Source organism: Schistocerca nitens, chromosome 4 (assembly GCF_023898315.1).
Source record: "Schistocerca nitens isolate TAMUIC-IGC-003100 chromosome 4, iqSchNite1.1, whole genome shotgun sequence".
In the NCBI taxonomy this organism is placed as follows: domain Eukaryota; kingdom Metazoa; phylum Arthropoda; class Insecta; order Orthoptera; family Acrididae; genus Schistocerca; species Schistocerca nitens.
The window spans coordinates 292,248,944-292,263,713 of record NC_064617.1 but is presented as its reverse complement, the minus strand read 5'-3'; the positions used below and the strand labels follow the sequence as shown (position 1 = coordinate 292,263,713).

Below are 14,770 nucleotides of genomic sequence, written 5' to 3'. Positions count from 1 at the left end.
TCGATTTGCAGAGTGGCCTGTAGAGGATTGATGAATGATGCAGGCTCTGGCAGTTGGCCATAAACATAAATAAATGCAACATATTGTGAATACATAGGAAAAGAAATTCACTACTGCAGAGCTACACTACTGATTACAAATTGCTGGAAACTGTATCTACCATTAAATATCTAGAAGTAACTAACCACATTGACCTTAAGTGGAATGACCGCATAAAGCAAACAGTAGGAAAAACAAATGCCAGACAGAGATCATAAGAAGAAGCTTCCGTAAATATAATCATCCATGAAGGAAATGGCATACAAGGTGCTTGTTTGACAGACTCTTGAGCACTGTTTATGTATCTGTGATCCTTACCAGGTATGATTGATGAAAAAGAGAAAGAGAAGATCCAACAAAGAGCCATGCATTTTGTCACAGGATCATTTAGATGGAACGACAACTTTACAGAGGAGTTCAACACACTCCAGTAGCAGACGTTACAAGAGAGATGTTGAGCATCAAGGACAATTTTACTATTAAAATTTTGAGAGCTCCTTCTGGGAAGAGTTGCACAACATATTACTTCCTTACAACATGTGAAATGACCATGTTGAGAAAATTCGAGAAATTAGGCTAATACAGAAGCTTACTGACAACCATTCCTTCCAAGTGCTATTTGTGAATAGAATAGGAAAGGGGGTATCAGTCAGTGGTACCGGAAGTATTCTCTGCCACACATCTTAAGGTGGCTTGAAGACTGTGATGTAAATGTAGATGTATAATGATCTCTGGATAATTTCCATTGTAGTTTAGATGAATACATCAGTAACAACTCTTTCTGCTTTGTTTACAGACTAAGTGACTAGTTATGTTGTTGTTAGAGAAATCACTTAATGTGAAATTACTTAATGTTCAATAAACATTGTGGGCCAAAGCAATGGTTACAACACATTCCATACTAAAACAGGTCTCCTGTCCAATCTGGTGATCTGCAGACACGAGCAATCTCTTTCCCAATATACTGAAGGTCTTATAAGATCTTCACAAACTGACATTATCCTCCAAATGTAGTCACAAACAGATATCTTGTGCCATATCCACACAAACCTGTGATTATCCTACAAACCACGCAAACCACCTGCAAGGAATCATTTTTTCATTACTCAATATCATTGCAGATGAACACCAAAGCTTGGACTACCTATCATCATGCCCAGAAATGAGGAACCTCCTACATTCTTATTTGAATGTGAATGAATCAAAAAACTGTATTTAAAGGTCTTGCTATATTTGCGGTTGATTTCAGAGCTACAATCTTCAGGCTCCTCTATGATAACCTAGGATTCATCCACATAACTGCCGTAATACACCTCAACAGACTGCACAATTAAATTGATGTTCACAACAATGGATTCCTTCCTTCCTGTCTATACTGAATACATTTTTTTAATGTTTTCTTTTCTTTACATAATGTATCACTGTTAGTAATGTGCTTTCAGCCCTCGACCACAGTTTCTGAGCCAGACAAGAGTTCTCTTTACCTGTGGCAATATACTTTAATACCAAAAGTTATTCACATTTCTCCTTCTGTTATTATAGGTTATCTGTCTTGAGCTGACTGCAATGTATTGCAGTCGCCTCAAGACAGACAACCCATAACAGCAGATGTCAACAGCTGCTGCAGAAGTTGGCCACACAAACAAACATAACATTTCTCCTTGTTTCTTTTCACTTGTAATTAAAGTGAAGTAATTTTTTTTTTATTTACTACACAAATCTCCTCCCTTGATCTTCCTATAAATGCTCTCTAACTACAATAAACTCACTGGTTATGAAAGACATACAATGTTTTTTATTTTTTCTCTGGACATATCAATGTAGGTTCATATGGTTACACCTCTACAAAAATGAAGGTAACACTTGTTTGTCAGCATGTAAATGAACACTTTTTGAGGTAGAAGTGTCCATTTACCTCTTGCTGAAACAGTGGAAGCTGGAATGAGGCTGACAGACAAACAAATGAGGTGGCATATGGACTGTTTAAATGATCCAAAAGCACTAAATTTAATATCTGTTTCTTCATCTCTAAGTCATGCTTCAGTTATTCCTGTCATAACAGGTAGAAAGTTAGGAATTATTCTGGATTTCAAGTAGTACTAATAATCATTTGTTATTTTCACATTCATTAAAAATATATTATTTTCTATGTAACTAAGAAGCAATGACATATCATTACATGCAAGTTCTCTCAGAAGCCAATAATCAATTTTTTAAAATGTCTGTTCTGAATACAGAAAATTTTATTCCAAGCACTGCTATTCTTGCACAAGGTTATGAATTGAAGCTTCAGTTCCTGTACTGCCACTAGTAAGTGTGCCTGCCTGTCAAAGCAACACATAGAAGTGTAAGCTCATTCCACACTTTTGCTCACAAAAGGAACATAAGCTCAAAATGCCCATTTATGCAAAAATTGCCATAATTCATCCAGCAGGGAACGGAAACAATGACAGAAGCTGCTGCATAAGGTATAATAATAAATACCAGCACTACAATTTCACTAATTTCGTTTTTTATTCAACAAAAAAGGGAGCAGAAATGGTGTCTAAAGTTCTATAAATGAACTGGTGCATTATGTTTACAAAAAGCATCAAATGATGAAGATCACAGCAGTAGGTTTTCGTCAAGCCCTTACAATGGGATAAGCTCCACATTTTCATATCCAAGGGTTGGTCGCCAGGGCTGTGAACGAGTTGTCTGGTAAAATTGTCCAACTCGTGTTGGGCCAAGCACTCCTTTAACATCTTCCATGATGAATAGAAGCAGTTGTTTTCCTTACACCTTCAATTTATTGGACAACAGTAAAGATTAAGCACCAAGCCATATCAGTTATGCAAAGTCATCACAGAAAGTAAGAGAAAATATGTTATATCTCTCAAATGATATCCATTGAGATAGACTGTGGTCAAATAAATGCAACACTCCTCTACTACTTATAATTAACACACTTTAAGAAATGTTTGTTGTGGATGAAATTATTCCATATCACATGAAAAGATAACGGAAGTGAGCATAGAGAATTCGTAAGTCCTAGAAGTATATAAAAAATGTATTATGCAGATTAAAAATAACATACATACAAATTATGAATTCAGTTCTGGAAACTGAATTCAAGTTCCCAGAACTGAATTCGCTGATATTTCTATTGACATAGCTACATCTAACACAAATCTTTCACACTTACCAATTGCCGCAATGTTTGCATTGCCATTCATTGTATTAGTTAACATCTCCTTCTGTCACACTTACTTGTGACAGTGCCTTGCTAGCCTTCTCATACTGTCTCTCCCTAGAAATCGAATGGAAATCATTAAATGGAAGTTTTGTGTATCTTCTGCAAGGCAATGGTATTAGTATGAAAAATTTTAATTATTTATCAATTCATAATCCCAATACTAGAAGTTACAATGATTTCTATGTGGACTGCGCATCACTAGCCAGGTTTCAGAATGGAGTTTTACTATATGCGGGCATAGTCTATAGAAATTGCCAGTACACACCAGGCAGGAAATGGAAAATTGTCAGATGTTCAAACCAGATAAGATCCAAGTCGAGAGGTGTAAGCATAAATCTATTCAAGTTCCACCTTAACTTCACACAGAGCTCAAACTAAGTCCCACAACTTCTTAGCCCTGATCATGTTGTACAGAATTTCTGCTAAATACTCCCCAATACCCTCAGATAATTCTCCTATTGATGGACAAGTAACAGTGTGCATAATTTGATGTCAAGAGGTGAAAATCCCAAGTCCGCAGCACAGTAATAATGAATTCCATTTACCTGCACACGTTCCACGAGCTGCTACATTTACAAATGTTGTTCAACCATTCTAAAATCCCCAGCACATTTGAACAGCATCAAAGGGAGTGAAAATTCTTGGAGGGAGATCCTCTTTAATCACAACAGGTGTAATCATTGATTATATCTGCCCACACGGTGACCGACACTCTGTGTTGATGGCTCTTCACAACTGTAGCATAGGAATTCTCATTGCCCTAAACACGACTATTGGAACTATTTAGCGTTCCATCTCTGATGAAACCGGCTTCATCTGCTAAAAGTATTAGGGGCTTGGATGTCGTGTAATATTCCTGCTTCAGCCCCTATAGGTCCATGAAGTTCTGATAGATGGTAGCGCTATACGTAGCCTTCAAAATGACATCTGTAACTGAGGTGTGTTCCAAGCCGAGAGCTATGATCAAGTTTCTTTTGGAGGAAAACCAGAGCATCGTAGATGTTTGTAGACACATGTCAAATATTTATGAAGAAAAGCACGATAAGTCAGAAACCGGTCTGGTCTCCCACATGCCGGCCGGCTGCACACAACTGTGACTTGTGCAATGTTGGAACATGTGGGCACTCTCATTTAAGATGATCAACCAATCACAATCAAACAACTCACTGCACAACTGGACATCTCTGTTAGTAGTGCTGAAACACTCATCCACCAGTTGGGGTACTCGAAGGTGTGTGCTACTTGAGTTCCTCGTCGCCTAACGGAAAACCATAAAAAGCAACAAAGGATGATCTGCTTGAGCATTACAAGACTGGTGGTGACAATTTTATTGGTGCAGCATGACAATGGCTCTGACACTGACCAGGAGAGCAGTACCATGTGGGTCTGCAGGCCCTCCCATAAGGTTGCACTCAATGTCGATTATGTTGAAAAATAGATGTTTTAGCCAAACGAGTGGGGGATAATACAGTGTACTGGAATCCCCTAATAAAAACAAGTTGCTTTAAGAAAAAAAAAAAGGTTCCATTACTTATTGAATATACCCCATCATAGGCCTGCACAGGAAAGTGAAGATCAACTGTACGGTGCTGTAAGAACCGTTGACTGAATATGACATGAGATCCAAAGTTCTTAGGGGTCAAAGCATGTACTTTCTGTGGATGGTAGGGGTGTAGTTGCATTTTCCACAGAACTGGCCACAAAACACTCTGCAAAACATTCATTTCACATGCAACTGATGTACTAATTGCAGGCACCTCATCCACTTGGGCAAGCATTGCATCTTCTGAGTTGGAACCTGTGAGTTGTCCATCCTCCTTGGTTGTTGTGCTGTGTTACCAATTGCCCTGTTTCACTTAATTGTTGGAACGGCCTTGGAGACATGGTGTGAGCTGGATGTCTTTCACACAGATGTTTGCTATAACCTTCTATACAATCTTACCACTTCTCTGCTGCTTCCATTTGCTTGCCCATACACAGAAATCATGTCTGCAAGTTCCATTAATGGGTACAACTCCATTTGGTTAGGGCTGATCGACTTAAGTATTTCAATTTGTAAACACTCAAGCAGTCTACTACAGTACATACATTTGTACACCATGTTGGTACACAATACACTGTCTGCACTGGATTAGTTGAGTTATCATCCAAGCCTCCAAAACTAAGCTCTCATCAGGATTGCCGACCCTACAATCTTAGCATGAACAATACTGATACATGTACGCCACTGTCAGAGGTATCAGAATGATTTTTGCTTATAACTTTCGACTAGGCCGTCTCCAGACCAGGATTCTTTACCTCAAACTGATAAAATTACCCTTCTCCAGCATCCCTGAAAAGTTCTAACATTACCATAGAATCACTCCCAAGCTGTCTCCAAACTGAAGGCTGATTTGAACACCAAAGTGCTTTACTTAGTATTGTACTATTGGAGGTTGTACAAACAAGAAATACATACAGCGAAGAAAAAAATATTAAAATAGCTTCTGAGTAAAGATAAAGAAAGGCGTTACAAAAAACAATGATATATGAATATAGTGCTGGCCACACATAAAACTAAAGATGGATCTTCGCTCCCAACCAATCATAAATAAATTATACTTTTCAAGAAAGTAGAGAGGAAACAGGAATTAAGACTGCAATAAAATGACATAGGCTTATGGTAATGACTTAGTACATTTAGACAGATAAGTGTATCTCAGTACAACAGTGACTAAAGTAACAAAGGTTTGATATGATGGATCTGTAAATGAGAAGAACTTGATCAAGTTTTCATGAATTTCATTTTTCAGAGTTCCACATTACTGAAAACAAACATAATACACTGAAGCGCCAAAGAAACTGGTATAGGCATGCATATTAAAATACACAGATATGTAAACAGGCAGAATACGGCACTGTGGTCGGCGACGTCTACATCACATAACAAGTGTCTGGCACAGTTGTTAAGCAGTTACAGCTGCTACACTGGCAGGTTAGCAAGATTTAAATGAGTATGAACGTGATGTTAGAATCGGCACACGAGAAATTGGACACAACATCTCCAAGGTAGTAATGAAGTGGGGATTTTGCAGCACGACCATTTCACGAGTGTACCATGAGTATCAAGCATCCAGTTACACATCGCTGTGGCCTGAAAAATATCTTGCAAGAATGGGACCAACAATAACCGAAGGGAACCATTCAACGTGACAGAACTACAACCCTTCTGCAAATTGCTGCAGATTTCAATGCTGGGCCATCAGCAAGTGTCAAAGTGTGAACCATTTAACGAAACATCATCAATATGAGCTTTTGGAGACGAAGTCCCACTTGTGTATTCTTGATGACAGCACAACACAAAGCTTTACATCTTGTCTGGACCTGTCAACACCAACATTTGATTGTTGATGACTGGAAACATGTTGCCTCGTCAGACAAGTCTCGTTTCAAATTGTATTGAGCAGATGGGTGTGTACGGGTATGTAGACAACCTCATGAATCCATGGACCTGCATGTCAGCAAGGGACTGCTCAAGCTGGTGGAGGCTCCTTAATGGTGTGAGGCATGTGCAGTTGGAGTGATATGTAACCCTTTATACGTCTAGATATGACTCTGACAGGTGGCATGTATGTAAGCAGCCTGTCTGGTCATCTGCATCCACTCATGTCCACTGTGCATTCCGAAGGACTACGGTCGCAGGTTCGAATCCTGCCTCGGGCATGGATTTGTGTGATGTCCTTAGGTTAGTTAGGTTTAAGTAGTTCTAAGTTCTAGGGGACTGATGACCTCAGAAGTTAAGTCCCATAGTGCTCAGAGCCATTTGAACCATTTTTGATACAGAGTGGCTCCAGGAACAATCTTCTGACTTTAAACCCTTCCGCTAGACACTAAACTCCCCAGACATGAACATTATTGAGTTATTGAGCGTATCTGGGAAGCCTTGCATCATGCTGTTCGGAAGAGGTTTCCCCCACTCCCCCTCATACTCTTACAGATTTATGGACAGGTCTGTAGGAATCATGGTGTCAATTCCCTCCACAACTACTTCAGACATTAGTCGACGCCACGCCACATTGCCTTGTAGTACTTCCGCGTGCTCGCAGGGGCCCTACACACTATTAGACAGGTGTACCAGTTTCTCTGACTCTTCATTGTATATGCACTAAGCTCTTCCAAGGGTAATTCTTCCTGCCGCTCTTAATGAATCTGAGTGTTACCATGGAGCATGGTGATTAGTGACAATGCAATGGACTTGTATTCAGAGAACAGGAAATCAAATCCTCATTTAGCCACCCAGATTCAGGTTTTCTAAAATTTCTCTACACTGTTTAAAGCAAATGCTGGGTGGTTCTTTCATAACAGTATGGTCAAATTCCTTCCTGCTTCTTTCACAATCTGAGCTTGTGCTTTGTCTCTAAGGATCTTATTGTCAACAAGGTATTATATCACAATTTTCTTTCCTTTTGTGTGTTACCAGTGTTTTACATGCTGATGGGAAATTAAATCCCACAGGAAGAAAAATGACCCTCAGTGTATGAAAGAAAACATAATTACAGAAGTGTGCACAACAGTATTCAGCAAATAAAAACAAAATCCTAAGATAACATAAATGTCATGTGTAATTATTTCTGAACAGACAAGCAACATCAGAAAAGGAATAAGATACGCAAGAGTAGCCACTATGTTCCCATATAACCATACACTCTTATACACTCAGACTTGGCTATAGTGACACTTACTGCAACAGATTACGTTCTGGGGTAAGAGGGGGTGGGTTTTACTGTCTGTTCATGATTTAGGGATATTTACAAAATATATTTTCTATTATCTTTGTCTACATTCAACATGTAGTAGCCACCAGAAAGATCGCGGGAGGCGCACATTGGCACGGCGCGTCACGGGCGGTAGTTGCCACAAGTAGAGTCCCGTCCACCATAGGGCACGCGAGAATTCGGACGCGACCTCTGCCGGCGTAATAAGAACAACAACAACAACTCCAGCAGCACGGGCCGTGCCCAGTCAGTCAACATCGGGCATGCCTAGGACACAGTCCCGGTCTACGCTAAGTGAAGTGCGACGTAAACGTGAACAGTGTTACTACACAATTGGCGACGAGTAGGGTCGTTCTTTCGCGTGTTGCGTCGTTGTTCCGGTTTCGCAGTTTCTCCACGGCATGGAGGATTTGGTGCGAGTTTTGGTTGCGCAGCAGACGGAACTCATGGCCACCATGAAACAAGTGCTTCCGGCGTTGCTCTCCACGCCGTCTGCTCCGGCGCAGTTCCCTCCTCCCTTTCCCCCGTATGACGAGACGGCGGAGGATTGGGACGCATATGAACATCGCCTTCGGCAGCATTTCCAGGCGTTTCATGTTGCCGATGCGGAGGTATGTCGTGCTCTCTTCTTGTCTTGGATATCTCCCTCGCTGTATCAAGTTTTGCGGCAGCTAGCGCCGTTGCAGGAACCCTCGTCCTTGGCTTTTGACGCATTGTGTTCGTTGCTGTCTTCATATTATCGTCGCCGCACGCATGTTGTGGCGGCTAGGGTCGAGTTCTATCAATGCAAGAAACAGCCCCATCAGTCTTACCCGGCGTGGGCCGCTACCCTGCACGGTCTTAGTCGCAAGTGTCATTTTGTCACGGAGCAGTCGCGAGAGTCGTATGCCCACGTTATGGTACGCAACGTCATTGTTCGTTCGGCCCCTGATAGGGAGGTCCGGCAACGGGCCCTGCAGTTAGAAGACCCTTCCCTCGAGGAAGTTCTGTCCATTGCTCAATCGTATGAAGTCTCTCACGCAGCAGGTCAACAGCTGTCCACTGTGTCCGGGGTGGACGACGTGCAAGCGGTACAATCCGGCCGTTACGGCCGCTCCCGCACGGCGCGTAAACAGAATTCCGGCCGCCGGCCCCTGTTGCCGTCCTGTGCGTCGTGCTATATACATCACGATCGGTCAGAGTGCCCCCAGCGTTGGGCCATTTGTCGCAAATGTAATAAAAAAGGTCACATTGCTAAAGTTTGCCGCTCAGCCTCAAAAGCATCGAAGGAAGCAAGTACAGAGGACATGGACGTTGACATACAGGAAGTTTCATCGGGCCAGGCTCCCGACGCACCGGCCCACAAACTCTTTATCGAGGTGTCGGTTCGGTCGCGCCGGTTACAACTGCAAGTAGATACGGGGGCGGCAGTTTCGTTATTGAATGCACAAACTTATTCCGACCTTGGATCGCCCCCGTTGGCGCCAGTTTACCGGCGTCTACGCGGTTATGGTAAACAGTTCATTCCCCTACTGGGTCAATTCACTACCGACGTGACTTACAAATCAGTCACTCGGCATATTACTTTTATTGTTGTCAGTGATGCGAGCTCCGCTAACCTTTTTGGCCTGGATGACTTTCAAGCTTTCGGTTTTTCTATTGCTGACACCATACAGTTGGTCTCCGAAGACGTTCCCTATCACTCATTGGAATCTTTGATCTCAGACTTTCCAGATATTTTTGAGGAGGGCCTGGGGCGTGTTTCCGATTTTGAAGCTCACTTAACGTTGAAGGCGTCGGCTCGTCCGCGTTTTCTACGCGCGAGACAGATGCCCTTGGCTCTCCGCCCTCAGGTAAAGGAAGAGCTAGACCGGCTGACAGCCCTAGGGGTCGTTCTTCCCGTTTCTTCCAGTGAGTGGGCTTCGCCCCTCGTTATTGTCAAGAAGCCCTCGGGAAACTTACGTCTTTGTGGCGATTTCAAGGCCACCATTAATTCCCAATTGGTGGTGGACACCTATCCTTTGCCTCGTGCTGATGAATTGTTCTCCGCCATGGCGGGTGGCCAATATTTTTCGAAAATCGATCTGTCGGAGGCTTATCATCAGATACCTCTTGATGAGGACTCCAAACAGCTGGCGGTCGTCAACACCCCGTTTGGCCTTTACCAATACCAGCGGTTGGCTTTTGGAATATCCAGTGCCCCGGCGATATTCCAGCGTTATCTTGAGCATGTCACGTCGACAATCCCTCATTGTATTAATTACCTGGATGACATAATTGTCACAGGCCGCAGCACGAAGGAACACTTGCACAACCTTCGCACCCTCTTTCTCAAATTCAGGTCTGTGGGCTTGCGTTGCAACCTGCATAAGTCAACCTTCTTCCAACCGTCCATTGAGTATGTGGGCTACACCATATCTCGGCATGGCATCCAGCCACTAGGAAGTTTGGTCCAAGGTATCGTCAACCTTCCTCGGCCCACTTCGCTGAAAGAGTTACAAGCTTTTTTAGGCAAGATAGCCTATTACCACCGGTTCATTCCCAGGGCTTCCACTATAGCCCACCCCCTGTACTGCCTTCTGCACAAGGGTGTTCCTTTTGATTGGTCGCCTGCATACGAGCGAGCGTTCACCTCGTTGAAGGGCCTCCTCACTTCAGCCCCTTGTTTGGCTACTTTTGATCCCCGTAAGCCGTTGGTCCTGGCTACAGATGCTTCGCAGTATGGGGTGGGGGCAGTCCTGGCCCATCGCAACGCAGACGGTTCCGAGCAACCACTGGCGTTTGCGTCTAAAACGCTTAGTCCCGCACAGGCCCATTACTCTCAGGTGGAAAAAGAGGCTTTGGCCATTGTCTACGCTGTTGCCAAGTTTCACCCTTTCTTGTACGGCACGAAGTTTCAGTTAATCACTGACCATAAGCCGTTAATATCGTTATTTGGCCCCGCCTCTCAGATTCCAGATAGGGCGGCCCACAGACTACAGCGCTGGGCCTTGTTCCTCTCTAAGTACCATTATGACATTCATTTTCGCCCTACAAGACAGCATGCCAACGCCGACGCTCTTTCCCGTCTTCCGGTGGGCCCGGATCCTACGTTCGATCGAGAGGAGATTATGTGTTTTCATTTGGATGTGGCATCCCGCCAAGCAGTTGATGGCTTTCCGATCACTAGTTCTCGAGTCGCCAGGGAAACGGCGGCTGACCCGGTTCTCCGGCAAGTAGTTCGCCTCATTCAGCAGGGGTGGTCCTCCCGCCCTCCGGGCCGGGCCTCGGACCCTCTTCGTAATTATTTTCTTCTACGAGACCGCCTCTCGGTCTTGGAAGGAGTTCCCCTTCTGGCTACCGATGATACAGCTCCTCGCGTGGTTGTTCCTGCAAGTTTACGAAGGGAGGTCCTCACGTTATTACATGCGGGGCACTGGGGTGTTTCCCGTACTACAACCTTGGCTCGCAGACATGTGTACTGGCCCGGTATTGACAGAGAAATTGAGCACTTGGTGGCCGCCTGTTCCCAGTGTGCGAGCCAACAAGCATCTCCCAGGGCAGCGTTCTCTTCATGGCCGCCAGCAACCCAAGCATGGGAACGTGTTCACATCGATTTTGCGGGCCCGTTTCTCAATGGCTTTTGGCTCATTGTCATTGATGCTTATTCCCGATTCCCATATGTGGTTCGCTGCTCCTCAACCACTTCGGAAGTTGCAATCCAGGCACTAGCAAAAATCTTTTCTGTGGAAGGTCTGCCAATCACCCTGGTCTCAGACAATGGACCGCAGTTTATTTCGCAGACCTTCCAGGATTTTTGTAGGCGCTTCGGTATTCGGCACGTTTGCTCTCCCCCCTTCCATCCACAATCGAATGGGGAAGCCGAGCGCATGGTGCGCACATTTAAGACGCAGATGAAAAAGTATGTGCACGAATTTCCTGCAGAGGAAGCCTTGACGTTTTTCTTGACGGCATACCGGACCACACCAATGGGCGACCGCAGCCCCGCAGAGCTCCTCCATGGGCGTCAACCTAGGACTCTGCTGCACCTCCTCTGGCCTGGTCCTCGCCAGTCTTCACAAAACGAAGTACCTGGCTTTCCACTGGGTATGTCGGTCTGGGCCCGTGGGTTTGGTCGCAATCCACGTTGGATACCGGCGGTGGTCCTGCGCCGAAATGGCCGCCGGCTCTATACCTTGCAGGCGGGGGATCGGGTGGTACGTCGTCACCAAAATCAGCTACGTCCACGTTCGGGCACCCACCCTCCGACCTCTCGGACACCGGCTTCCCCATTGCCGGCACCTGTATTGGTTTCACAGGGGACGTTACCTCCTCTCCCCGCTGTGACTCTGCCGCACTGCGATGGTTCTCAGCCTTGGCAGCCTCCAGTAGCTCCAGCACCGGCATCGCCATCATTCGAGATGCCCCAGCGAGAGCCGGCCCCCATAGCAGGTTCGGTTTCTCAGGGGGCTAGTTCACCTGTGGTTGTCCCTTCCCCTTCGTCCCCACCACTGGGTCTTGCCCCTCCCGAGGTGGAACGGGATCCGGAGTTCGACAGCTTGTCACCCGTTCTGTCCCGAGCTCCGGTTGTGGGACGACGGGGGCCTCTTCGTGTGGGTCACTTCCAGCCGTATTCGAAGGTTCCAGCTCGAGGGTTTGCAGATCCCCTCGACTCCGGCCATCCAATGGATGTGGAGGTCATCGCTCCTGCCCGACGCTCCACCTTCCGACGCAGTGGATCACAGTGGCTTCACCCCCCGAAGGAGGAGGAGTGTAGTAGCCACCAGAAAGATCGCGGGAGGCGCACATTGGCACGGCGCGTCACGGGCGGTAGTTGCCGCAAGTAGAGTCCCGTCCACCAGAGGGCACGCGAGAATTCGGACGCGACCTCTGCCGGCGTAACAACAAGAACAACAACAACAACAACAACTCCAGCAGCACAGGCCGTGCCAGGTCAGTCAACATCGGGCATGCCTAGGACACAAGTCCTGGTCTACGCTAAGTGAAGTGCGACGTAAACGTGAACAGTGTTACTACACAACATCCATGTCAACAGTTAGTCTCCCCACAACCACCACCATCATAAATATATCTCACTATCACGGCCAGTTTTAACATTCCACATCCTAAAATTTTAATAATAATAACAGTGAAATATATGAAATGTTGTAGTATAATAACAATTTGTTTATATAAGTGATTAAACTTCATTAAAGAAACCTTGTGATTGATGTTTCAGAGTGTCTATTGGTGGGAGACACACACCAGCCAATCATGGTTCTGTCTCAAGCACCACGTGCCCACTGTGTGGACTGTTTTTCAGATGTACGTAGAGTCTTGACAAGCATGGCTGGCTGCACACCAGCAACACTACCCCTGCCAATGCAATCTGTCAGTCAATAAGATTTTTAATGTGTAGAAAAAGCATTTGCCCAAAAATGTGGGAAGCACATGGGTCACGCAGCTAATTCTAGAACTCTAATAGCAACACACTCTCACAACTTTGAGAACATCATAGCTTACTTACACAACATAAAAGCTGACCAGTGTGGCCGTGCGGTTCTAGGCGCTTCAGTCTGGAACTGCGTGACCGCTACGGTCGCAGGTTCGAATCCTGCCTCGGGCATGGATGTGTGTGATGTCCTTAGGTTAGTTAGGTTTAAGTAGTTCTAAGTTCTAGGGGACTGATGACCACAGATGTTAAGTCCCTTAGTGCTCAGAGTCATTTGAACCATTTGAACAACATAAAATCAAATTACACACTTACCATAACAGGGAGGATACTCAAACTTGGAAAAAAATTTCCTGAGAATTCCAAGTGAGAGGAGGAAGAGGGGCGCAGCATACCACAGTAATGACTTTTCTTTCCTCTCAGTTGAGCTACATACCAACTATAAGCAGCAGATTAACTGCAGTATTTAAACACTGATAATTTATGTGAAACAATAATCATATAATTAACACACTTTGAGGTATTAAGCATTTTAAAACCTGTCAAATGATTGAAAATCTTGGATGAAAAAATGACAATATTATGAAAATGATAGATTGTTACTCACCATCCATAAGAGATGTTGCGTTGCAGACAGGCACAACTATAAGACTATAAAAAAAGTAAGCTTTTGGCCAGAAGGCTTTCTTCTGAATTAGACAACATACACACACATATTCATGCACACGCAGCTCACCCACACATGACCACTGTATTCAGCTGCCGAAGCCAGACTGTGAATTGCATTTTAAAATCTGTGATTTATAAAACCCAATAACATTAAATTTCAATGCTGGGTTAAAAACGTACAATTCCCTGAGATTTTACGAAATTCTTGAAATTCCCTGATTTCTCCAAGTAAACTGTAATTCCCTGAGAATTCCAAGTTGTCCAAAAGAATTGCCACCCTGCATTATCATATTTCACTTAGCACCGCGATTGTGAATGCTGATCCGCTGAGAATGACTATGCAAGCTTTCAAATGGGAGGGGGGGGGGGGGGAGGGGAGCAGGTACAGTTTATTACAGGCATTTCTGCCTGTATTCGGGTAAGTCAGTTTTCCTATTATTTTTTTTAGTGGAAGGTCTTTCTTTTCTGTCTTACTGAACTGTCAGCAGTTTGAGGGTTCTATTTGTAGACTCACAAACTGTGTCGCATTTGTTGGTGCCACTAAATTCGGCCAGCTTGTGACTGACTGCCTTTACCTGCATGGAATGTTTTTTGCAGCCAGTCAGGCAACTAGCCCATCTGCTCACATGGGCTATCCATCAGGCAAGAAATTCTAAGGTTTCC

At 44.5% G+C, this 14,770-nt stretch overlaps 1 protein-coding gene across 1 annotated transcript in view; it reads right to left on the bottom strand.

Annotated features, from left to right (window-relative positions):
• Positions 1 to 14,770, bottom strand: part of LOC126252803 (tektin-3-like) — a 166,098-nt gene that overhangs the window by 113,291 nt on the left and 38,037 nt on the right. The window contains exons 2-3 of the mRNA XM_049953738.1: positions 3,224 to 3,328; positions 2,675 to 2,820 (exon numbers count right to left, since the gene is read on the bottom strand). Of these exons, the coding sequence (XP_049809695.1) occupies positions 2,675 to 2,790 (116 nt within the window). The 5' untranslated portion in view covers positions 2,791 to 2,820; positions 3,224 to 3,328. The remainder of the gene's footprint in view (positions 1 to 2,674; positions 2,821 to 3,223; positions 3,329 to 14,770) is intronic.